The sequence below is a fragment of the Poecilia mexicana genome, unplaced genomic scaffold (assembly GCF_051168715.1).
Source record: "Poecilia mexicana isolate PSO_F unplaced genomic scaffold, ASM5116871v1 scaffold_21, whole genome shotgun sequence".
NCBI lineage: Eukaryota > Metazoa > Chordata > Actinopteri > Cyprinodontiformes > Poeciliidae > Poecilia > Poecilia mexicana.
This window is the reverse complement of record NW_028263390.1, coordinates 14,159,577-14,183,615: the sequence shown is the minus strand read 5'-3', so window position 1 is coordinate 14,183,615 and position 24,039 is coordinate 14,159,577. Positions and strand designations below refer to the sequence as shown.

General features: G+C 38.8%; 1 protein-coding gene across 6 annotated transcripts in view; it reads left to right on the top strand.

Moving 5' to 3' along the window:
* utrn (utrophin) overlaps nucleotides 1-20,363 on the top strand; it is a 183,611-nt gene extending 163,248 nt beyond the window's left edge. For 5 of the 6 annotated variants that reach the window (XM_088002105.1, XM_088002104.1, XM_088002106.1 and 2 more), the window contains 6 exons: nucleotides 10,435-10,596; nucleotides 11,390-11,627; nucleotides 15,037-15,112; nucleotides 15,305-15,388; nucleotides 17,367-17,392; nucleotides 19,186-20,363. In XM_088002105.1, the coding sequence (XP_087858231.1) occupies nucleotides 10,435-10,596; nucleotides 11,390-11,627; nucleotides 15,037-15,112; nucleotides 15,305-15,388; nucleotides 17,367-17,392; nucleotides 19,186-19,194 (595 nt within the window). In that variant the 3' untranslated portion in view covers nucleotides 19,195-20,363. The remainder of the gene's footprint in view (nucleotides 1-10,434; nucleotides 10,597-11,389; nucleotides 11,628-15,036; nucleotides 15,113-15,304; nucleotides 15,389-17,366; nucleotides 17,393-19,185) is intronic. The other variant, XM_088002109.1, reaches the window with a different exon arrangement.
* Nucleotides 20,364-24,039: the final 3,676 nt, after the last annotated feature.

The following is a 24,039-nucleotide window of genomic DNA, read 5'->3' as shown; positions in this document are numbered from 1 at the left end:
AGCTGTCCACTCATTGTTCTTCGGTGGATCGATGGGCAGAGAGAGAAAAGCAAGGAACATTTTCTGTGTGCAGGTGTCAATGGAAACTGAGAGGGATTTATATTCTTGTTTTGTAAGTTTGGTAATGTGGCACAGACACATTACCACTGCTCCCTTTTGTGCTGTGTAGTGTGGCATTTCCAGAAGCCGGAGCCATTAACAATCCCGTCTCTTAAAAAGAAAAAGTGACAAACGACAGAACACAGTAGAGCATTAATGAGGTGAGGAAGATGAAGGGTAATGGCAGTAAGAAAGTGTATTTAATACACCATTATGGATGTGGGTTTGTTCTCCTATTGACTCTTAGAGATGTACTAAAAAATAAAGCACAATTATTCCTAGATTTGAACACTAAAATGGTAAAGCACTTTTGTTCCACTTATTTATTATGCTGGCTTTAACATATTTTTGATGCAAGCCCTGTAAGGCTATGAAGATGATTCAATATTAGATTAATCTGAGACATTAAGAAGCCAGAGTTGACAGTCAAAGGGGCTGAGTGAGTAAAAATACCAGCAATATTTGTTTATCACCTTGTTGTTGTTCACTGGCAACTGGACTTCCTCTCTTGGTTCACCTCTCATCCAGAAAGCTTCTGAATATGGTTGGAAGTATTACAAGTATTTTATCAAGGCCACTAATGTCAATATTAGTATATGAGTCATTGATGCTGCTGTTGTTGCTTATAAAAATATTGCCTTGCATTGCAAATTTAAAAAGCTGCTTTAAGATGCTTAAAGTGTCTCTTGTGAAGGATTAATGTTAGTTACTACAAAGATGTGCATGTCAGATCAGGAAGGAGAAATATAGTAGTTATTACCTCATAAAAAATGAGTGAAGACTTTAAATAAATGCATTGTTGCAGTAGCATAATCTCAATCTGAACTATGTTTGAAAATGTAACATGTTGAGTACATTCATTCAGGTTTAAATACCTGAATTTTGAACAAATTTACCACTGTATTTTATTAAATGTTTTTCAATTAATGTTTTTTTTTTTTTTAAGTGATCAGAGTATCTTAAAAATGTTAATTAGTAATCTGTGACCCTCTATTTCCCTGGAGTTAAAATATAAAATCTTCCTATGGAAAATTCCTGATCTTCACAAGTCAGGAAATAATTATAAGATAACAGCTACTCACCTCAGTCAGTATCTGCAGGCGGGGCAATAATTAAAAAAGTAAAAAGAAAACCTAAAACTGGCTCATGACTAATAAGGGAGGACTTCAGTTTATTTTGCCATCTAACAGAGGAGAGAGCAGAGGCAAAGATTGGCATCTTGATGTTTCCATAACAACAATCTATCTGAAAGGCCTTTGAAAACCTCTTTACCAGGCATGGCAATTATTATATCAAGAGCTGTATCATTTTGCAGTCAGAACTTTGCTGTTCATATGTAGTTTTCTGATAATTGGGTAGCAGAAACATTTAGTCTGAATCCCTGCTCCACAAGGCATCAGCAGGTTCCTACAGGCAACGCTTGTCTGTAAAATATGGAGCATTTCATACTACATCTGTTTGAAAGGCTTTTATCTCTTCTTTTAATACAAAGATTTAGCATCGAGTATGTTTTATAGCTTTAGTCTCTTTAAATTTAACAAGTGCAATCAAAAGTCTGTCAAATAAGTGGCAAATGGATCTTTGCAGAAGATTTTATTTTATATGTTCTTTAAAAGATTTTTTTTTTTACCACATGCGGGATGTTAAGGGTTTCTTATGTAGTTAAAGATGACCCCTGCTCTTCTGATGGCTGTAAAAGATGTGGGAAATGGTTCCCTTTCAGCTCCCCTTTCTTAGTTTGTATGTACTTTTGTACAGTTTAGGTTTCAAAGCTGACCCAACTCAGGTTTGATGGTGCATTTGCATGATCGCCGTCTGTCGGTTGGTGAGGTCACACGTGCCGCAGAAATTATGCCCACGCTTGACAGGACCGCTGGAGGTAGCAGGATTTCTGTTTATGGAAATCTGCGCAGTTTTTACAGGGATGATTGCGTTTGCCAATTACATGGATGTTTGAGTTCTGGCTCATTTTCTGATTGTTCAAATCCTGCAAACACTGTCCTGGACTCGCTGACGGTTTTACAGTGATATCAATAATTGGCTGGTGAGTGTGTTTGGGTTCAGCGAGTGTGTTGTTTTTGTTTTGCATTGCCTTTTTTATCTAAAAGAGAATTCATAATTAGTAAATTAGTATTTTCTGTGACCTAAAGATAAAGCGCAGTTTAGTCATTATTGCTTTGGTTAATGCTTACTTACAATCGTCAACCTGATTCTTTTTTCTTCTTTTGTATGTTGCTCTTTGTTCTTGTTCTTCTTTATTTAATTTCTCCAAACATTGGCTTTTGAGGCCAGCTTTAATCTCACTCTGCCATCTGTCTTTCTCTTCAATGAACCTTCATTATTGTTGATTGCATTCTACTCAGGTTTACCCTTTGGGTGCTCGGACTGAATATGGCTTTTAAGTATTTTGCATATGGCTCTCCATTTAGAATCAAACATGAAGAAAAAAAGTTTTAACATATCTCATCAAGTTTCTTTCATCATCTTAATAAATGTCTTTCTTTTTTTTTCCTTCCTCCATGTCTTTATATCTCACTCGTTCTCTCTTGGGCTTAGCTTATGCAGTTCAATACATCAGCTGCATTCAGCCCAAGAGGGGCTGCTTGCTTTGTGATATGTGAGTCTATTGTTGAGTAAAAAGTCTCTGCAGGCACTCAACCTCAACAGGACTAACACTCAAATTCACAATCTACCGCAGCTATTATTTACATTTAATTCCTCTGCTCTACCATTTCGGTTTTGTTCTGCCTCTGCCCCGGGCCTCTCCTCTTCCTCCCAGGATCTCATAGCAGGGAGTTCTACCCCCCATAGTTCCCATTTTCACTGGTAATGATCCCCCTCCTGTCTGCCTCCAGATTCGCCTGCAAGGCCCTAGAAACATGCATAATTAGCCTCTCAGTATGTGCAGGACCCCCATCCCTCGTCCCCAGAATATGGCATTACTGCCATATTTTAGGTTTCTCAACTGGAGCCTTTTCTCATCATACCAGTTTGTCCTGTCACAGCATAGGAATATTCCAGAGGGAAGAGTGTGTGTGTGTTTGTATTTCTGTCTGTTGCAGCAGGAGCCGAGTGGAATTCAACTTGCGATCTCAGTTTTATTTATTTATGTCATTTTTGTGGAATTTTAAAATCCCATAAAGAATTTTATGAAACATTGTGGAGGTTAGATACCCTAAAAAGACAGAAAATGTAAAACAAACAAACAAAAAAATCTTCCAAACACTCAGAGATCTTAATTATAAAATTTTAAAAAATCGATTGGTATTTATTGACGCTGTGGGAGCCGTTAAAAAGCAGTTTACTAAATGTTAAGTTTGCTAAAGATAAGCTGAGTATAACAGGGTTTGGGCAATGTAGACTAAAAATATCTACTGTATTAATTGTAATATCAATAAAAAATGTTGGTCTTTTTTTGTCAGATCCTTCTAAATACAAATACTTTTCCTAAAATAAAACCTTGCTATTATTGAAATAGCTGCTTAAGCAGTCCAGCTGTCCAATTAAAATGAATCAAATCATATTTTAAAATGCATTGATATTTATTATGCATTTCTTGGACTCAACAGCAGAAAAATAGCTTAAACAGACGTGCAACAATCCCAGCCACACTTTCTAGTGATGATGGTTGAAAAATATCCTTCTGGTGTATCATTATCACAGCAATGTCAATATTTATTACCTTAACCTTTCTACTTCACCAAAGTAGATAAAAAAACAATAATTACCCATCCATGGAGTGTGTTCTTTCTCGGGGGGCAAAAACAGCCTTCATTCATTCATCTCTCTGTTTTTATGAGAATGTCAGTAGGCAAAAATTTTCATGTAACTACATTAAAAAAAACTAATAAAAGGTAATAAATCTTAAAGCTGTAACTCAGGTGAGCTTGGAAAAGGGGGAGTTACAAAAGAAATAAACGTTTGGTGAGTCTGACCAGACTTGACGGTTTTAAAGATGCCAGAGTCTTGTCGGGTGAAACAGGCTCATGCATGCAACTCAGAACATTAGATGCATATAATAAAACACTTCTTCAGGTAATTAAAGCCCAGCCTTTCAAAGGGGGAGAAAGGAAAAATAAATAAGTACTCGGTCCTGCCTCCAGATATAGAATCCAAATGCTTAAACTACAGAAAGTGACTGGGAGAAAAAAGACAAAGTTCAGCTCATTATTTCGAAAGAGGTAAAATATAGAGGTAAATATAGGAAAAAATAAGTACCAAAAGAAAGCATGGTTCCAATGACCTAGAGTAGCAACACTTATTTATTAACATTTCACAGAAAATGTAATGAAAATCATCAAATAAATAGATTTAACATCTCCAAACTACTTAAAATCCAGTGGAGCTCTATTTTTTAATGAACTCTTCATCGTAACAGTAACCTACTTTTTTGGTGTAAATAGCTGAATTACCTTCAGCTGTTTACCAGAGTCTAAAAATTAGACCAGATTCAGGTGTAACCAGGCCAACATCTAAACTAGTGGTTCTTAACCTGGGTTCGATCGGACCCCAGGGGTTCGATGAGTCGGTCTCAGAGGTTCGGCGGAGGTAAAGACACTCTTGTGTAAAGTCGTGATGACGCCCCGCTTTGCCATCACTTGCTGCAGAGGATCACGTTACATTGCTTAGCCAATCAGAGCTGCGGAGGAGCACTGATTGAAGGAGCTCCACTCTCAGCAGGGATTTGAACTTCAGCAAAACTCAGTTTTTACCAAATTCTATAGCTTCTAAATCTGCTCCTTAGTCGCATCTTTTCTGGCTTGCTACTCCCTCTAGTGCTGTGGGGGTGGTAACACAACTAATATAATTACATTACTAAATCAGAATACCGCAAAGTCTTTATTATTTATTATTCATTTTTCATTCTCTTAAGAATGTAGAGCTAATTAAATGATCTAAACAAGACCTTGAAGTGGTTCCAGTTTCTCTCGATGGCCAACCTGTTGAAACTGGGGCAAATTGTAAATACCTTGGGTCGATCCTGGACACTCAGCTCAACTTTGCTGAAAACACTGACTATATTTTGAAGAACTGTTCTCAGAGACTCTACCTTTTAAGAAGACTTAGTGATCTTGGGGTGACCCAACCAGACTCTAGTTGGGTCTTGAATTTGGTGGGTAAAAAATTATATCTTATTTATCACTACAGAAGGGTTCAGTGAATGCACATATGAAACTGGTGGGTTCGGTACCTCAAAAAAGGTTAAGAACCACTGGCCTAAACCATGCAGGACATCATCTGGACACCCGGATCTATATAATCCTTCAGTTTCCAGATTAGTTTACGACCAGTTCTCGTGCAACTGCAATCTGAAAATGCAGTTCAAAGAGTTGCTCTGTTTTCTCTCTGTAGATCTTAATGTTAGGAATACAACCCTGGGTTCTTTTTTTTTTTTTTATTTATTTATTTTTTTTTATTCCTTTATTTAACCAGGTAAACCCCATTGAGATCTAGATCTCATTTTCAAGGGGGACCTGGGCAGAAGTCTGCAGTACATAGCAACCTGGTTACAAAACAAAATTGATTAATACATATACACAATTATAAAACAGAATAAAACAATTTAAAAACAGTGACACTGTTTAAAAGATTCTCGTTGCCTGTTTTTAAGAACCGCTCAAAATAAATTCAGTGAAATCAATTCTGACATCTTGATTTCAGACTGAAGCTGATTCCAGGCTGAAGGAGCCATCACACTGAAAGCTTGCTTTCCTTTTTCAGTTCGGCAGTGTGGAACATGCAAAAGAAAAATGTTGTTGGAACGTAAAGAATGGGAACTAACAGCTCTATGTAAAAGAGAGTTTAAATATGCTGGAGCCAATCCGAGTAGAGATTTATAGATCAGGATCATCAAGTGATTGTTTCTCCGTACTCTTAAAGGAGGCCATTCAGCTTCTGCATACAGCTTACAATGATGTATGAAACGTCTGCTACCAGTTACAAACCTCAAAGCACAATGATAAACAGTATTTAATGACTGAAGGCATTTAGTCGAAGCATTCATATATAAAACATCACCATAATCCAGGAGTGGCAGGAATGTTGCAGCTACCAATTTACTTCTAGCTTTAAGTGAAAAACAAGAACCATTTCGGTAATAAAACCCAATCTTCATTTTCAGTGTTCGTAGCAAATTTGCTATGTGATTTTTAAAAGAAAGTTCTTTATCTAAAATGAAGCCCAAATATTTATAAGTACTGACAAACTCAATTTGTGTCCCTACAGCAGTGGTAAGCAGTAGAGGGATGTCTGGTAGTTTTCTAGAGTTTGAAAAAGCCATTGCCTTCGTCTTATCCACATTTAGAACTAATTTCAGAGTTTGTAAGCGGGTTTGAACTACATTAAAAGCAAGCTGCAGATACTGAATTGCCTGTACAAGTGATGAAGAATAGCAGTAAATCACTAAATCATCTGCATAGAAATGATAAAAAGCATTTGACAGATTTTCACACAAGTTATTTATATAAATAGAAAATAAAAGTGGTCCAAGAACTGAGCCCTGTGGGACACCATTTAAAATCGTACGAATAGAGGAAGTGAAGCCAGCCAGTTGAACTCTCTGGGTTCTGTTTGACAGGTAATCGGCTATCCACAGGGTAGCTCGATTTTGAAAAGCATGAAGCTGCAGAGTGATAAAAAGCTCCCTTCATTTTTGAGGAATCTTCTTTGTGTCTTTTTATGTGAGAAGAGGCAAAATATCTTTATGAGTAGCTCTCATTAGCTTTATTTATGATTCTCTGAGTTCAATTCAGGGTCATGGAAAACTGCAATTACTGCCTTTTTATAAGGGAGGATATTTATAATCTCTTTTATTAGGTAAACTGCAATACTTATATTCGGAATATGTACTTTAAGCTCTTGGCTGAAATTCAAAGATGTCAAATGGTAAAAGATTTCAAATGAACAATTTCCTCTTCAGAGCAGCCTTTACTAATTTACACATTACCAGTGAACCCGAATACGTGCCTGGCGTTCATATTTTTAGTTCATAAATGTCAGAGTGATATAACACTAGTTTATTATGAGTTAACCTAAAATTATTGCTTTGAAATGGAGAAAAAGTGATTATTCTAACACAAGGATGTGTTAACGAGGACAACCATGCCATCTTATAGGCCAGAAAATTAAATCTTATCTGCTTTATTTGTCACATGGGGCAAAAGTACTGTCCAGATTAATTTACTTTGTTTTGTTTTACTGTGCATTGATAAATTATTATCAAAGTCTGGGCTGTCCTATATTTTAGTACTTCTCTAATTAAAATGATATTTCTGTGGCTTTCTTACCTAGTTTAGATTCTCTCCCAATGATTTAATGAGCACAGTGCAATTACAATAGCTCAAGCAGTGACTAAAACTGTAAAAGAAGTTTGCTTTTCAAATACATTCATATGTACTTTAAATATTAATTTTAAACCGATAGGAATTGTAATGCATCATGGACGAGGCGCCTCATTAAAAGCACGTTTGGAAAGTTTTCCGATGTTTAGGGAAATAATAAAAAACTGAAGAAAACAACTTTAGTCCCTGTGCAGTTCATGTTAGATTTATTTTCATACAAAAACACATTACAATCAGAACGACACTGACAAGAAGGTAACATTTGCTCTTGAGAAAAACCATGACAGTCTTGTAAAAGTTTGCCAATTAAAAACATGAACCGATGAGCTGCAATATTTTTTATTTGAATTATTTAACTAAATGCGTCTCTCCAGGGAAAACCAACTTCTTAGCATGGAGGTGGAAGTGTCATGGTTTGGTGATGCTTTGCTGCAGGAGGACCTGACCAGCCTCACCACCTTAGTTTCTTCACAGTATTCCACTCCATAAGATCAGCAACATGTATATCTTAACATTTCCTTTGCAGGATCTGAATGTTTAATGGTGTGTCCTAATTTCTTTCACGACTGTGTGTATGCATGCATGAGACAAAAATATGCTTTCTTTGTTATTAAGACGGCAAGATGACAGTTGAAGCACACTTCAGAAAGAGCTTTATGTGCCGCCGCAGCACAACTGAACTTTCTCTGCCTAACTTTATTTCAAGCCGTCAAACTGCCTCTCAAAATAAGTCACTTTAGCGGTGAATAAATCATTTAAAAAGTCAACTTTCTTCCCTTTTTCCTGAAGTGTGGTTGTCAAGTGTTTGATATTCCTCAGAATAAAGGTGATGGCTGGGCTTTAGGAAGACCTGCCACCTCTTCTCATTATCATTGAGATGACAGATAAATACTTGTACAGACAGCAGCCATTTCTCCTCTTTCCTCGTATCTTTTAATCCGTCTGCCGAGCTCCGCTGCTGCCATTCTCTCTCCGTCGCCGATTTCTCCTTTTATTTCTGTAATAATCAGATATCTCAGACTGGCACGTGTCCCGCTAGGGATTATGGAGCATTCATTGTACCAGATATGCTATAGCTGAAGATCTTTAACTTCACACCACATCGTTTTATGAGGGTGTTTGCAACAGTTGCTGCTATTGTCTCTGTAGCACCGTGTGAATATTGCTAATTTGAATCTGGAATCTGAAAAATATGGAGGAATAGGTGAGATTTGTGGCTCATTTTGGGCTGGTTAAATCATAGCGTCAACAAACTAGACAAATGAGAAGATCAGTTGCTGAAGCACGCACACTTACGGGCAAATTAGGATCCCCCACAAAACATGCATGTTTTTGTGTTGTGGATTACAGTATTCATAGAACAACACAAACTCAGATCAGAAAGGCTCTCAGCAAAACCTGAACCCAGGACCTTCCTGCTGCTAGGCAACTGACCACCATGCAGCTCACCATCCACTTATAAATTCATAAATTGTGATGTTTTAAATGAAATTGTTACAGGAAACTTGTTTTAAATGATACATTTCCTGCTAAAATTCAGGATGCTAGCTCCCTCAAAGTTTGATGAAAAATGTGAAGACGTTTGCACTTGAATAATTTCCTTCATGTTCTACATCATAGTCCGTTCCACCCGTTGTTTGTAGACACCAAAATAAGAAAAGTGTGCCAGAAGGAGGAAAACAATGTTTGTGGATAAAGTAGAGGTCAATAACTTCTAAAAAAAAAAAGTAACACTTTTTCTATGGGCTAATTGACATAATTAATATTTTTTTTATTAAAATAAAAATAATAGATTCACAGCCCTTTTTTAGCAGCAATATTCACTAAGGGCTCTAAATAAACAATTTTGATTTTCTTTGTTTTTCCTTTTGCTGAAATCAATAAGGGCATTTAGATAATGCATGCTGAGTTAAGTAGAACAGCTAAGAAAATGAAATCATTCCCCTTTCTGTATGATCCATTCCACAATTTTACGACTTTGCATACTATCAAGAAATCAAACGTTAACCAAAAATTATGAGTAAAAGGATATCAATACTCTGCAGATGGGCTGCACAGTGGGCTGCAGTTGGTAGAGCTGTTGCCTTGCAGCAAGAAGGTTCTGGGTTTGATTCCCGGCCCCGGTATTTCTGCATGGAGTTTGCATGTTCTCCCGTGCATGCATGGGTTTTCTCCAGGTACTCCGGTTTCCTCCCACAGTCCAAAAACATGACTGTCAGGTTAATCGGCCTCTCCAAATTGCCCCTAGGTGTGAGTGTGTATGCATGGTTGTTTGTCTCTGTGTTGCCCTGCGACAGACTGGCGACCTGTCCAGGGTGTAGCCCGCTTCTCGCCCAGAACGATAGCTGGAGATAGGCACCAGCAACCCTCCCGAACCCACTAAGGGACAAGGGTGTAAAGAAAATGGATGGATGGATGGATGGATTGATACTCTGCAGATAAAAACACTACATAATATACTTAATTTGGATGTCAGTAGAACCTGTTGGCTCTGTGAATTTAATTTTTCAGTTTTATTTATATGATACTGATTCACAACAAATGTAATTTTAATGCAATTTACAAAACAAATGATTAAATCTATTCATATGAAGATGCATTTTACATTCTGTCCAATCAAAAAAAAAAATCAACTACATGCGTTGTTGGCATTCACTGATTGGCAAAAAGATCCAATTGTAGAGATCAACATCTGGGGTTTGCCAATCATGGGTGGTCAAATAAAAAAAAAGAGAGGTGTCATTAGCCAATCTCTCTGTGCATTTCTAATTATTTCAAAAAATTTTCCCATCTTCATTTTCCTTTAAAAGTCTTTTCATAATAGAGTAATTTATGCTTCATTTAAGTTCCTGCCGTAATTCTTTAATTCTGCAGAACATTTTTTATGTTATAAAATTTCAAAGAGCTTGTAAAAAAAAAAAAAAAACTTTCTGCTCCTCAACCTAAACTAATGATCACTGATCCTCGCTCGCCTAACACGCTGCCGTTCTCACAGGGATGATGAACACGCTCTGATCATCCAGTACTGCCAGACGCTGGGCGGAGAGGGCTCCCCGTCCAGCCAGCCGCAGAGTCCTGCCCAGATACTACAGGCTGTGGAGAGGGAGGAGAGAGGCGAGCTGGAGCGGATCATCGCCCAACTGGAGGAGGAACAGAGGTGACTTTTAAGCACATCAAAAACAGGATGTTCTCATTTAAATTGATTTATCACGCCTGATTGTTCAGATTGAGGGAAAAAAAATTCCGTTAAACTGTGCAAAAATCAAGTTTTGCAGATGCTGATATTTTACATGAAAATAAAAGTGAAGAGGCTTCATTTCCCTACACTGCGTTATTGTAATCTGTTCACTGTTTGCTGCGTCGAGCAAAGGAGACTCCAGGTGCACACTTCCCGTAACTCCATTGGCGCTTGCACACAAAGTTTGATTTGTAAATGAAATGGACTTGGTAAGAACAATGACTGCAAAGTCTATTGTTGTGGAAATGCTTTTTTGCAGAGCCAGGAGCTCAACTGGAGTGATTTAACACTGATTACACACATACACCGGCTCTGTGGGAGAGCTGCGGGAGCTTTAGTGCCAGACTCATAAATGCCAACTTAAGTAAAGCACTGCAGCTTATGGTTCTCCACTGAGAAGGAAAGGAAGGATGGAGGTGAGAGATTTGGCGTGGCAGGTCCTTTTGCATTTGTTTACCCACATCAGTAGGAATTAACTGAGGTAGCAGAAAGCAGAAGTAAACGTTAATGAAGGACTTTTGTGCCTCATCCCACTGTGACGGTTCAAACCAAGGCTGCCGAGCTTTTTATTTAATCTGTAATATTTATGAGTTAATGAAGACTAACAAGAATGGCGGGTGGTAATCTTGATTAGCCGATGAGAGTTATTCAGCCGTCCAGGTGTTCGTCATGGATTTATTCTAGCATTTTGCTTCCCCTCCAACTATCTCAGGGCCCTGCAGGGGGAGTACGAACAGCTAAGAGAACAGCATGGCCAACGAGGCGCCCCAGCTGCAACGCCCTGGGAGTCGGAGGGCCAGTCCGCTCTTCCTGACGAGGCTGATCTTCTGGCTGAAGCCAAGCTGCTGCGACAGCACAAAGGCCGGCTGGAGGCGCGCATGCACATCCTGGAGGAACACAACAAGCAGCTGGAGTCGCAGCTCCACCGCCTGCGACAGCTACTGCACCAGGTTACTGAAGTCTTTCAACTCCTTTGAAAGATTTATCACCAAAATTCAAAACGTTACATGTCAGGAGAAAAGCTACGTGTGACATTTGTATTCTCCTGACTTGCTCAAAATGCTTGAATCTGTGTATTCACAAACATATGGTGTATTATTTAGCTTTACAAGTATTGTGGTTTTTTTTTATATTCCTCCCAGAAATGTACTATTTGAGAACAATGCACTGCATTTATTTTTTCACTACATTTTAGTCACTTACTGACTGACAGAGTGACATTTTGCTGCAAGAACAAGAATGGACTGCAGATGAATGGAGCAAATGTGTCGCCTCTGGTTAGTTATCTGTCTGGAAAATTATTTATCTGGACAAGAAAAAGTGAGAACTATTACTATGAAGCATCAATTCAAATGTGAGGTTTCTACAAAATCCACAAAAACTTAGATATAAATCTCCTCTAAAAGAATCTTATTTCATCTGACAAAGCAAATTTTGTTGAAGATCACAGACTTCTCCAGTATAAAGAGTAGGCAAAAGTAAAACTGAGGTGTCATAAATAACATTCGAACTTTAATGCTTTTAAGAACTTAATTTAATCTGTGATCATCTTTCAAAAGCAGGTACTATCCAGTTAAGATTTATCTGCTCTTTAAATTTAAATATTACTAATTTCTCCAGAGAAATTCTTATTTTTGCTCCTTTGAAGTCTCCTTTGACTCCACTCCTACATAACTATAATTAAAAGGTTATTTTCCCCTGTTAGCTGTATTTGCTATTAATTCATTAGGCTTTTTGGTGAGGAGCAGCAGGACAGTAATCACTGTTTAGAATCACACAAACACCAGCAGATAGGAGCTTCTCAGAACAGCTCATTAATTTATTAGAGGAAGCAAAAAAAATTCAATAAAACGGTAGCATCTAATAATTTAATAATCCAAACTTGTCATTGGTTTTCCACTTCCTTGCGACGTCTTTTTATTCTTGACCTGTTGTTTATAAAAACGAACAATAAGCTGATACATTAGATCTAAATCATATCGCCGCCTTCCTGCCTCCACCATTGATTCCCCCACCTTTCCATCAATACCCTACAGATTTGTTTTGGGTCTGCTGACCTAATGGCTCATGGAGGTTAGATTGCTTGTGCAAAGCAAAAAAAAAAAAGGGCAGTGCTGCAGCTAACAGAAAACAAACAAAAAAAAGCAATCCCAACTGAGAAAACAAGCGGCTAAATCGACTTCCTGATTGGTGCAAAGCCGGAAACATGGTGGCATTAATGGTGGCACTATATGTTAAGGTGCAAGTCACTCAATCAGGGCCATGATCTCTGAGGAATGTTCCTTATTAGGGATTAAGGCAGTTCTAAAAGTCTATGTGGATCCCATACTAGCAAGCTGTACCTAATAAAGTGTCCAGTGAATGTGAAGCATAATTCATAGCAAGTCCTATTTCAAGGCACTTCCAATTGATATTCTGTTACACGGATTCCTATAAATTCAAAATTGTATTAGTCCAGCTCATTCCAGTATAATCCAGCCACTCCATCATGTTCAGATCCGATTACATGGAGTTCACTTCAATCCTAATTTTAATTCGCTGCAGTCAAATTCAGTTCTCAGGATCATATATTGCCAAATTGATTGAAAGGTTAACTAGAGAAGTCCAGACGATTGCATTGAGTCTTTGACCAGTTACAACAACGTAAAAGATCACTTAAATATGACTGAAATGCGGGTGAATCAATTTTGTTGGGGGCAAAACTGAATCAAAAGGATTTTCGCTTTAATGGCGTCTTGAAATCTCCAAGCAGTTTCTGTATCAATCGATGACTTTTACTCTAAAATGTCCTGTGAATATGAATTAAGAGTATTTTTGCTGAGCGAAGGAGCAAAATGGAGCCTTTTAAAGCATCAAAGTCAAGAATAAACTACTCTCAAACTTCACTAAGTAATATTAGCAGAGTGAAAATTAAACACTGATAATATCGAACATAATTTGTTACTCCAGGCCCTCAATAGATAAAAAAAAAAAAAACATTACCAGTTTTAACCACAAAAGCCAAAGATTTATTTACATTAAAAACATCTCGACTGTCATTGTCATGGCAACCACACTTCTTATGCACACCATGCCACCCTGCCGCTGTTGTTTAGCTTGCATAGGCATCTTCTTACTCTTTTTTTTTTTGTGTGTGTCACGACTCCGTTGTAAATAAGTACAAGCAATAAAAACCAAAACAGTTCAAGTGAAGTAGATCAAACACTAGACAAAATCTGGCTTCGCTGCAAGAATTTTTCTTAAGGCTTGTTTGAACTTTTCAGCAGATTCTGAAGCGAAGTGATATCGACTCTGTCTCTGAAAGACAAATACAAACATAATGCAGCATACACAGGTACCAGTGTAAGCATATTGCATCCATCGTTTCACTACATATAAACCGGTATTGTTTGAAATTTGAGTCTCTGGAGACCTAGCAAGGTGTCGGTGTGTCATTGCTGAAATTTGATGCCAAGCTCAAGGGTGAATTTTGAAAAAGCCAGCCCGCCCGATTACGCGCATTGAATTTACACCCCCTTAGGACCGACCAAACCTCTGACCTCAGCTATTTTAAGACAGGCCTTAAGATAACAGTTGGACTCTGTGGCTGTTTCCAGGGCTGTCTGCTTCGCTCACCACGCTTAGGCGACAGCAAATAAAGAAGATGATGGTTATTAGAGATGAGGAAGGGAGTAAAAGTTTCTCTCGTTTCAGGCAGAAACCCCAAAGAAAATGTGAGTTTCTGATCTTTATAGGGGGAATGCTGTGCTTCAATCTTGGAAAAATAACTTTTTTTAAATTGATTTATCACCACCGATCCTTATCAGTGATGGCAATTAAGATAGCTAATGGTGAAATTCTTCTATTAAAGGTGATTTTGTGAGTCTCCTACTGTAATCGCCCTGTTTAAAAAAAGCAATTAAAAGTCAGCACAAGTCTGTCTGATTGCGACAGGTTATCTGTGTTTACTGTCTGAGCTACTTTGTGCGCTTGGAGCAACAAATGTAACAACATTAATGGAGACTCATTAAACTTTTATGCTGTTTCTTTCAATGTGGGCACAATAACATTTGCTATATCTTTTGGCAGAGTTTCATAACTTTCATTTCAATCATTTATATTGGATTTTAGGAATTTGTCTGAGGGGAAAAAAAAAACCAAAAATCCTTTGAGGTCCTTGAATGAGTCACGCTGGAGCTTTTATTCTCAGTGGGAAACTTTTTAGCGGGGACTTTGAGAAATGTTTACGTAATTCAAAAGTCCTATAACGGCCTCATTGTGCCCTCCCACATGCTTACTCTTGCTCTTGCGTTTGCCGAGCAGGTTGTGTTTTGTTTAGATATCTGAATCTTTTTTTCCTTTTTCCTCCTCCTCTATCAGCCGGAGGCGGACTCGAGAGTAAACGGAGCATCATCCCCCACTGTGCAAGATAGAGGACCACTTATGGAAAACTCGGGTGAGACGGCTCAGCCTTGATGTATTGCATTTAAAACACAAACACAAACACACACAGACAAATCTGAGCGTCTGTCTTAAATATGAGAATCTACCCCTGAAAATCGAACAGTCACTCGTAGCTCCGAAAGACTAGGTAGTGAAGTGCATCCTGTTGCTGTAAACACAGATCTCTGTGCCTGTGTGTGTCCAGAAGAGCTGCTTGCCCCCCACAACAGCAGCTCTGACCTGGCAGATGTAATGGAGCAGATTAACAACTCCTTTCCTGCATGCAGTCGTAAGTTTCCCAGTCCTCCTTCACCCCCCCCCCCCCCCACCCACCACCAGCATCTGCATGTTTGTGTTTTGCCACGAGAAGTCAAAAGTCACAGGAGAGCTCCCTTTGTTTTTATTATTATTATTACTATTGTTATTATTATTATTATTTTCCAAAGCACATTGTGACCAACTCCAATTAGCTGTTCTCTACAAACAAGTCAGCATATTCTTAGTTCCTTCATGATTTATCCGGTTTTTTTTTATTTATATATATATAACTCTCAATTACTGGTATGTTGTTTGACTAGTACAACGTTTACTAGTGTTTTCATAAATGATTAAATGTGTCCCGTAAATATTGGGAACGGCAAATCTTTTTTACGACATGATTGGATTTTCTGGATCTTATGGATTAGCTCATTCCCGCCTTTGAAATGCTGCAGGCCAAACACACTGCGGTTATATCGGCTCGAGCTCTTCACAGATCATCTGTCAGGCTGTTGCAGCTCTCAGCACGCATTCATGTTCAAACGTTGAACATGAAACGGCGCTCAGGACTCCATCTTTTAAGAAAAGTTAAAGTTATACCAGGGGTCCATAGAAAAATCCAACACCATTTGATTTTGAGGCATTTATTCCTTTTTTTTTTTTTCAAATAGACATAATCTACTGACCTATCATGTTGTTGTCAGATTTTATCCACCATCACTGTAACATGAGAGCAAAATCTAACTAACCACTGAACAGACATGGGTTTTAAACTCCCACAGTCCTGATTTGGTGTGAATTTCTTATCGTCACATATCCTCAGAGAATAACTGCAAAATCCGGAGTCTATTTTACCATTAGTGAGATCTAAAATTAAACTCGTGTCCAGTTTTTGCTTTTAGAAAGTGTAATCCACAGTTGAAATGCAACTATTTGAGAGAAGTTTTAAGATTTTGAAAAGAAATGCTCCAGGGTTTGAGTGCGATTGCTGATGCACAACTGAACTTTTACCCTCTGTGGCTTTTCTGAGTGAAAGTTGGGAGGAGGATTTAGTTTAAAGTACCACACTCAGCTTTTTGGTTCACTGTTGGCCAGAGCTGTGATATTGTTGCAGCACTCGACCTTTGACCTGTCGAGCTTCACTTCCCGATCTGGAGAAGATTCCATGCTCAGTCCGTGATCAGTGTGACAAATTTGACCAGATTTACAGATGTTTTCTCAACACTCACTCAGTTTTTTATCTAGATAAACGTGTTAGTTATTTTGCATATAATATTGATTTTAAAGTTAAAAAAAAAACAAGCCAAACATACCAAAACTCTGCTATAAAGAGCAGAAATCTGTAAAAATGTTTTTTTCACACAATCCTCCTGACTTGGTAGCATTTTCTATCCACTCATCTCCACTGTGATGGTTCCTTTATTCACTCATTGCATCATAAACTCACTATCATCTGCCTGCATGCATGTTGTCAACTTTGATGTTTAAGTAGGCTGTGTTATGCTCCTTTTGAACGAATAGGCTGAAAAATAATCTTTATGATGAGATTGATTTATTATTCTGTACCCTAGTGATATAAAACCTTACGACCTTTAATTTCAAAGTGCATCTCTTATCATCACTTAAGTACTTGGTGGGCTGTAATAAAGTCAAACCCTTGTTACCCGATTTGAAACAATATTCACTTTTGTGGACGTTAATCAGAGCGATTATAAAAAAATGCTCAAATATTGAATCGAAGCTCGCTGCATTTAGACTGCATTCAGTTTTCGGAGCTGGAACCGAGATGAGGGCATTAGTTAAAAAATCCATTCTAATCTCGCATGCGCTCCAGCGATATTAGGCTTCGGTTCCTGCTCCGCTCCGAGGCAGCTGGGGGAATGAGCTGGATGTGTGCATCAGAATGAGGAAGGCACCCGCGGGCTGATGATTTACCGCTAGACGAATGCAAACAGATGAACTGATGATTCTCAAAGCGTTAAACTGCTGTTTTGTTTTCTCTCCCGCAGCCTCAAGCCTCTCCTCAAGACCACAGGTGAGACGGTTTTCCTCCATCCCAACGCCAGAGCTGCAAATGAATCTGCATACCATTAGCAGCTTGCGCTTTGGTTTTTGTCCTATTGTCTGGTTTGTGTTTTAGTAATTAGTTAAGACGGGTGAAGGTGGAAAGGAGCACATTTTAGAAGCGATTACAGGTGCTGCCACTAAAGCCTTGCCCTCCTCAAAGCCTTCACTTCCTTGCATATCAGAAGGTTTGGGAGAAAAAGCCGACTAATGGATCTCTGGGGAGTTCCATTAGTCGGCCCCCTCGTCCTCCCCGGTTCGAGGCCGGGGCGCGTTTTAAGACAGAAGCACAGTGAAAGCTTTTGCCACTGACCTCTTCCCACTGTAATTATTCACCCCTTGTCTTGAACTCTGCAGCATCCCAACTTTCTGACAGTTTCTTTTTAAGTTCTAATAAAGGTCCTACTGACAAATCAACCAAATAGCAGATCTAATTCATTCTGTCGCTCAGATTGCACCAGTAACTCATTCAGTTTTGAAAATTGTTCTTTTTCTCTTTTTTTGCTTGGCCTGTTGATCAGGCTCAGGTAATTCAGATTTCTTTTTTTTTTCTGCTGCTCGACAGAATGCACCATGCACTCAGCAACAGAGAGCCACATGCATGTGCATTAAAAGTGAGAGTACATTTCACTGTGACTCATAAACTCCCACCAGTCCCAATTTATAATGGGATAAAAACAAACCAGCACCATCTGTGGTTTTCCACTGGTGTCAGAAACAGAAGGTAAAGCCATTTGATGAATATCTTATTACATCTGCATCGTGATTATTATTTTTTTTCTACTTCAACACAGATTAAATATCCATTACAAAAGATATAATAGAAAAGCACAAATATGGTCCTACTATTTGGCTTGATTGAATATCCATATGCAGATGATAGTCAGATTCTACAGTTTGAATCTAATATTTACTGTCTCTTATTCCAAGTGCATTAACAAGACACACTTTTAGATAGTTGAAAGCACCGAAATGGCCGATTGAAAAAGAGATTAAGAGTGGATTAATCGAAGCGATGAATACATGAATCACATTATTTTCTAATATAGTCCAACCCTATCTTTCATTTGATCTGTGTTGGACAACTAGAACTTAGACATTGTGCGTGGATATTTTCATATACTGGTTGGAAATCTGTGACATTTTGACCTCCTTACACACAAGATACTGTAGATGCAGAATACGCATGGCCTTATCCATCCAACACTAAGAAGACCAGGTTAGTGGTATCGTGGTGAGTCACCACTGAATATCCCAGCAATTGCCTAATACTAATCCACATGAGCCAAATTAAATCAGAATTATATCTTTCCTTCTGGGGTCTGGTGTTTTATATTCATCACAGTTCAGCTTCATTGGTTAGTCTTACTGATATGACACCCACGCACCATGAATTTTTCATGTTCACACTTTTGTTAAACCTTATTCTTTTTGTCCTTGGACAGTTTCTTATGCAGTCTGTTGGCTTGTGCACAAACCAGTCATTTATAGGTTAAAGTCCAATTTCTAAGCTGGCAGTTGTGGTTTCACACACGCCCACCACCTCCTCCACCGTACTGCGTTTCTAATGGACGGTAACTGGATTTAGCCACTTAAGTCCATTTTCCAGCTCTCAAACTTAGATTGCCATCTTCCCCGACTATAATGTTCAGATGAACTCTGAAGACGAGCAAAGTTCAATGTTGTAACGAGATCTGCTTCTCTTTTTTTTTTTTTTTTTTTTTTCAAAATGATATATTAATGTTTTCTGTTTGTGTTTTTCAGGCCATGTGAAGACTAGCATCATTCCCAAACAAAAACAATTCCCTGCCCCAAAATCCCAAAGACGCACAGGAGCAGACAGCCGAACTAGTTTTACCATCTCGTCTTGTACTATGCAACTGTAGATTGTACCCGAACTTGATTGAACTCGTGTCAGTTTTGTTTTTTTCTTTAGATTTCCAGATGTACTGTATAGGAAAAAATATGGTTTCTTACAAAAGATTGGTTTGGGATTTTGTGATCGGATTTTGCCTTCGCTGGGAAATCAAACTGTTACATTTTGTGTCATTCCACTGCTGTGTAACATTTAGCTCCTTTGTATTTGTCCACGAAAGTAGCATTTAAGGGGGCGGGAACGATTAAAGAAGACACTCGGTGGCTGACAGGATAATTTAGAAATTGTAAAGTCACTTTTAAAATCTGTCCTGTAGCATGTTTGATGTCAAGTTCCCCTTTAAAAGCGTTAAAATGCCGGCAGACTTTGTCTCAACTCTACCCTTTCTGTGCCTATAAGAGTTTGTCATTCCAAGTGTGGAGCTGCTCTTGAATTATTCTGGGACTGTGCATAAAAAGATGGACAGAAAATATAGATTTTAATCTTGGTTTGTAAGAGGCCCGTCACCATTATGTAGAATAGTCTTTTGTTTTGGAGATATATATGTTAATAAATCAGAGTAAAGCCATGACTGCCTTGCTACCTCAGACTCGTAGACACAGTTTTGTTTTTGTGGTTGTTGAAAGCAGTTGTGATCATTTTTGAACATGGACAACCTGGTTTAGCGTTCTAAGCTTTTAGCTTTACTGTATTGGTGTACACTGCGATGAGGAGTAACCAAGTTTTAAATAATAATTAAAAAACAAAGGAAACTGTGGGTGTGTGGCCCTCAGAAGCTCTAGTCCCCATGATGAGCATCATCCCTTCATCTGTCGTTGGGTTTTTCCTCACTGCGTCATGTCGTCGTGATCTATGCCGTTCTGTAAAACTTGTGAGACTGACCAACACTACTATAACCGCCTCCAGCTGTCAACTGGTGTTAGTGATGATTTTTAACGATTATAATCACGATGAATCTTATCATGGCAGAACTGTGTCGCTTCTCCTGAGGTATGTAAAATAGATCGACCACACTACATGTAATATGGCTACATTGTTTTATTCTAAATAAAATTTTTATAATAAACACCCCTCTTCTGTGCAGTTTTTTTTTTTTTTTTTTTTGCTTTTTCTCCTCCATTTTCTGTTAGCTGCCTGATCGTTGATTAATATTGTAAAACAAACAAAACAAGCTTTGCTGATAAATTTGGTTTTGGGGATATTTGTCTCATTACTGGCGTCTTCACAGAAGACATCCAGCTGGAGTCATTAGTATTTATCAAGGGGATTGACCACGCCGGGAGAGGGGTCCATCATTATTACATGTTTGCAGAGAGCCTGCCGAGCTGCACCTGAGAAAATGAATCATTCAGAATGAGTGATGAAAGAATAATTAGCCTTTTCACCTGGTACCATTTGAGTCGGTCTGGCTGTGGATCAGAGGTTATTTCGGCTGTCCTTCCCCATCCACCGCTCACTCTTCAGTGTTTGTCAGCAAGTCGCTTCCTCCAAGTTGTAGCGCTGCTGGATCGGGCGGTGGGATTTCCTACGTTGTTAGGAAATGTGCGTGTATTTTCCAGCAGCGAGTATGAAGAGGAGTTCAGAAAAATGCTGGTTTTCCAGACTTTATTGCCAGTGTCTGAATGATTCTTCAATCTATCAATATTCCTCTGGAAATATTGCCATATTGTCATATAGGATCCTGCAGGGTGTGGTATTTAGTTTTCTACTATTTTCTTTGCACCTTCTGCATCTCGGTTCTGTTTTTAGGAAGCATAGAATTGAAGAGACTTGATTTTTGTCCCTGGTTTTACTAGTAGGTCTAGTGGGTATTGTTTTTAATCAGAATGAGATTGAATTTTTTTTTTTTTTTTTTTAGTTTCTATATCTATTCTTATACATGTATTTATTTTACTAATGTTCTGAGTATTTATTTAGTCATTCAATACTTTGGTTAGTGCTTGTTCTTATAGTGGCTTTTACAGGTTAAAGCCTTATTGTTGTAGAAACATACTGCACACAGAGATTTTTTTTTTTTTTTTTTTGCATTTGTGCTTTCAAAGGTTTGCTGATACTTACAGAAGTCAGGGAATTCAGGCGTGGAAAGTACCATTTTGACATGAAGAATGCATAGAAACAAAGCAAATTATGAAAACAGATATTGTGTTAATCAAAAATCTAAGAAGTTTAGAGCATGTTAAGCTCTTATAATAGTTTTACTTGTAAGGCGCTGACCAGCCACTAGCTGAAGTTTAGCAGAACAATTCTTTTTTTTATTTTTATTTTTTTTTATTCCCCAAACCAATCTAGAGAGCTTTCTGCTGCAGGTAATATGCTGACTACAGTTAACTCCACAGAGCCCCGCATAGAAATAACCTCTCTAAAATCCAATGCAGACTTGAGCTCCACCTTTTTTTTTTTTTTTTTTTTTTAATTTTTGCACGATTCCTTTTCGCCTCCAGTCTGCTTAGGTGTGGTGCCTCCCGCCTACAGCTGTAAATCAAAATCCGACCTTGCCTCCTGTATTGCACTGTAAAATCAGCCTCTGTAAGCAATCTGTCAGACCAAATTACACCTCCATGGGAAACTTTCTGCAAGGTAAAAGGCTGCAATTATTACACTGTGTCAAATTCAAATAGGCTTCGACCTTGTCTAACTGCTTGTTCCTTGGTGTAGCGTTTTGTGTCTTTCAGGTTATACAACCCCATCTTATCTATTCCTCAGAAGACGCAGTTATTTCTGCTCTATCAATGAATTCCCGCCGCATCCCCCCCCCCATACCCATTTGGGTGAGAAAAGTAATAAAAGTATTTCATATTCCTTTAGTGTCCTAGTTTCCACTATGGTCCAATAATTCGATAACGTGTTTTAATAATTCAGAAGTAGCCATGTGGTAATGCACCCTAATTGGATCTGGGGGAACTGCACGTACCCTGACTCTGTACAAAGTGCTCACATCCTCAGGTCTCCCTGAGGTGCTTTAATTACTCTTTCTCTTCCAGCTCTGTGGGTACGCTGCAAAAACCTACTTGTATGCAGAGCAAAAAATAAGTTTGAAAGTTGCAAAGCAAGAGTACGCAAGGGAGGGCAGGTATTTATCTCCCTGTCAGATGATATATTAATTAGAGCTGTACTCGTATATTAATATTAATGAGAAGATAACACGAAGTCAGAACTAGATGATTCTCTGCCTCAGCTTGTTAGGCTCACGTAGCACTTAGGACCAGATTGCATTAGAAAGGTGAACACAACACTTTAATCCAGCTCATCTCTAATTCTGTGAACTCGCACTCAAGTTCAAGTGAACATCTTGCGTCTTTGCTCCGGTTGATACAGTCGAGGATTAATAAAGGAAAGATTACAACGACAAGGGAACAGATAATCTTATCTCGTAGGAAACCCAGATGTGTGTCCTTGTAGTCGAGGATCCTTGAATCGGCATTTGCATCCATCCATCCATCCATCCATCCATCCATCCATCCATCCATCCATCCATCCATCCATCCATCCATTCTCGAAAACCTGTTCGGTTCTTCTCAGGGTCTCCAGGGAGACGTTTCCATCAATCACAGGCAGGAGGCGGGTCGCATCCTGAAGGTCAGCGGTCCTTCACAGGCCCACACAAAGAAGCAATGCGTTCATACACACAGCCACGGAGTTTTCATTTATCCATGATTTTTTTTTTTTGTACTGGGATATAAACATACTTTTTAAAAGCGAATCCTATACTCTATGAAAAGAAAAAGGCAAGAGAAGACGGCAATGAATGTGTGGTAATCTTCATAAGTTAAAAAAAAAAAGGTGCTCATCTAACGTTGAACTTATCTGCATGAGATGATGAACACAAATAGTGCAAACTCAGAAACTAACTTCAGTATCTTCTACACACATCTGTGTTGTACAGCAGTATTTTCCGAAACATTTCTCTCTGTTCCCCCGAGCCAAGCTGCTGTGGACCTGCAGCTATATCACCCATACCACCATTTATGGTGCCAACGATAATGGTTTAAAAAAAAAAAAAAAAAAAAACTAATCGCCAAGGCTCATTGTTCGCGCCTCTGTAACAACCTCTTTTACGGCTTTTGTGCACATCTTTACGAAGTCCAATTACTGTGGACTGCTCTTTAAGTGTGCTTTGAGATTTAAAGATGCTGAAAAAGTTTTTAAAACCCTCTATGAGACTTGGTCTGTACAAAAAAAAAAAAAAAAAAAAAAAACACCTCTGGAGTTTGGCCGGGCGCCCTCAGCCGTCCACCAATCAACAAAGCCATTTTGCTGGAATGAACAGTGCTGTTGCTGGTGGAGGAAGCTTACATTTTCATCCTCTCCACTCCGTATCCCTGTTTCTCATTCACACAGCAGCTCTGGCTGGCATGCAGATCCGCTCGACAGCTGTCCTCTTTGATCAGACGCTTGGCAGGCGGCGACAGACCTGGTGCTGACGGTGTGGATGTCTGTGCGCCCCTGGCACAAGGCAGGGATCCGTGGCAGATGTTAAGGCGGGACAGAGCTCTGTGGGAGATGCGTTACAGGCCTGACCCACCTCCCATCCCCCGGGGAGTAAAATCCAGGCAGCATATATGGCCGCAGATACAGATAATGAATATTAATCTTACGTCAGCAGCTGAATATCTGTTATGCTGACGCCGAGGTTCTTCATGTAAATGCTCCTCCAGCTTTTGCAAACTTGAGATCAGCTCATCTAATGAATCTCCCAGCTTTAACAGTTCCTTTGCTGCGCTTATCTGCTGAAGTTGAACGTC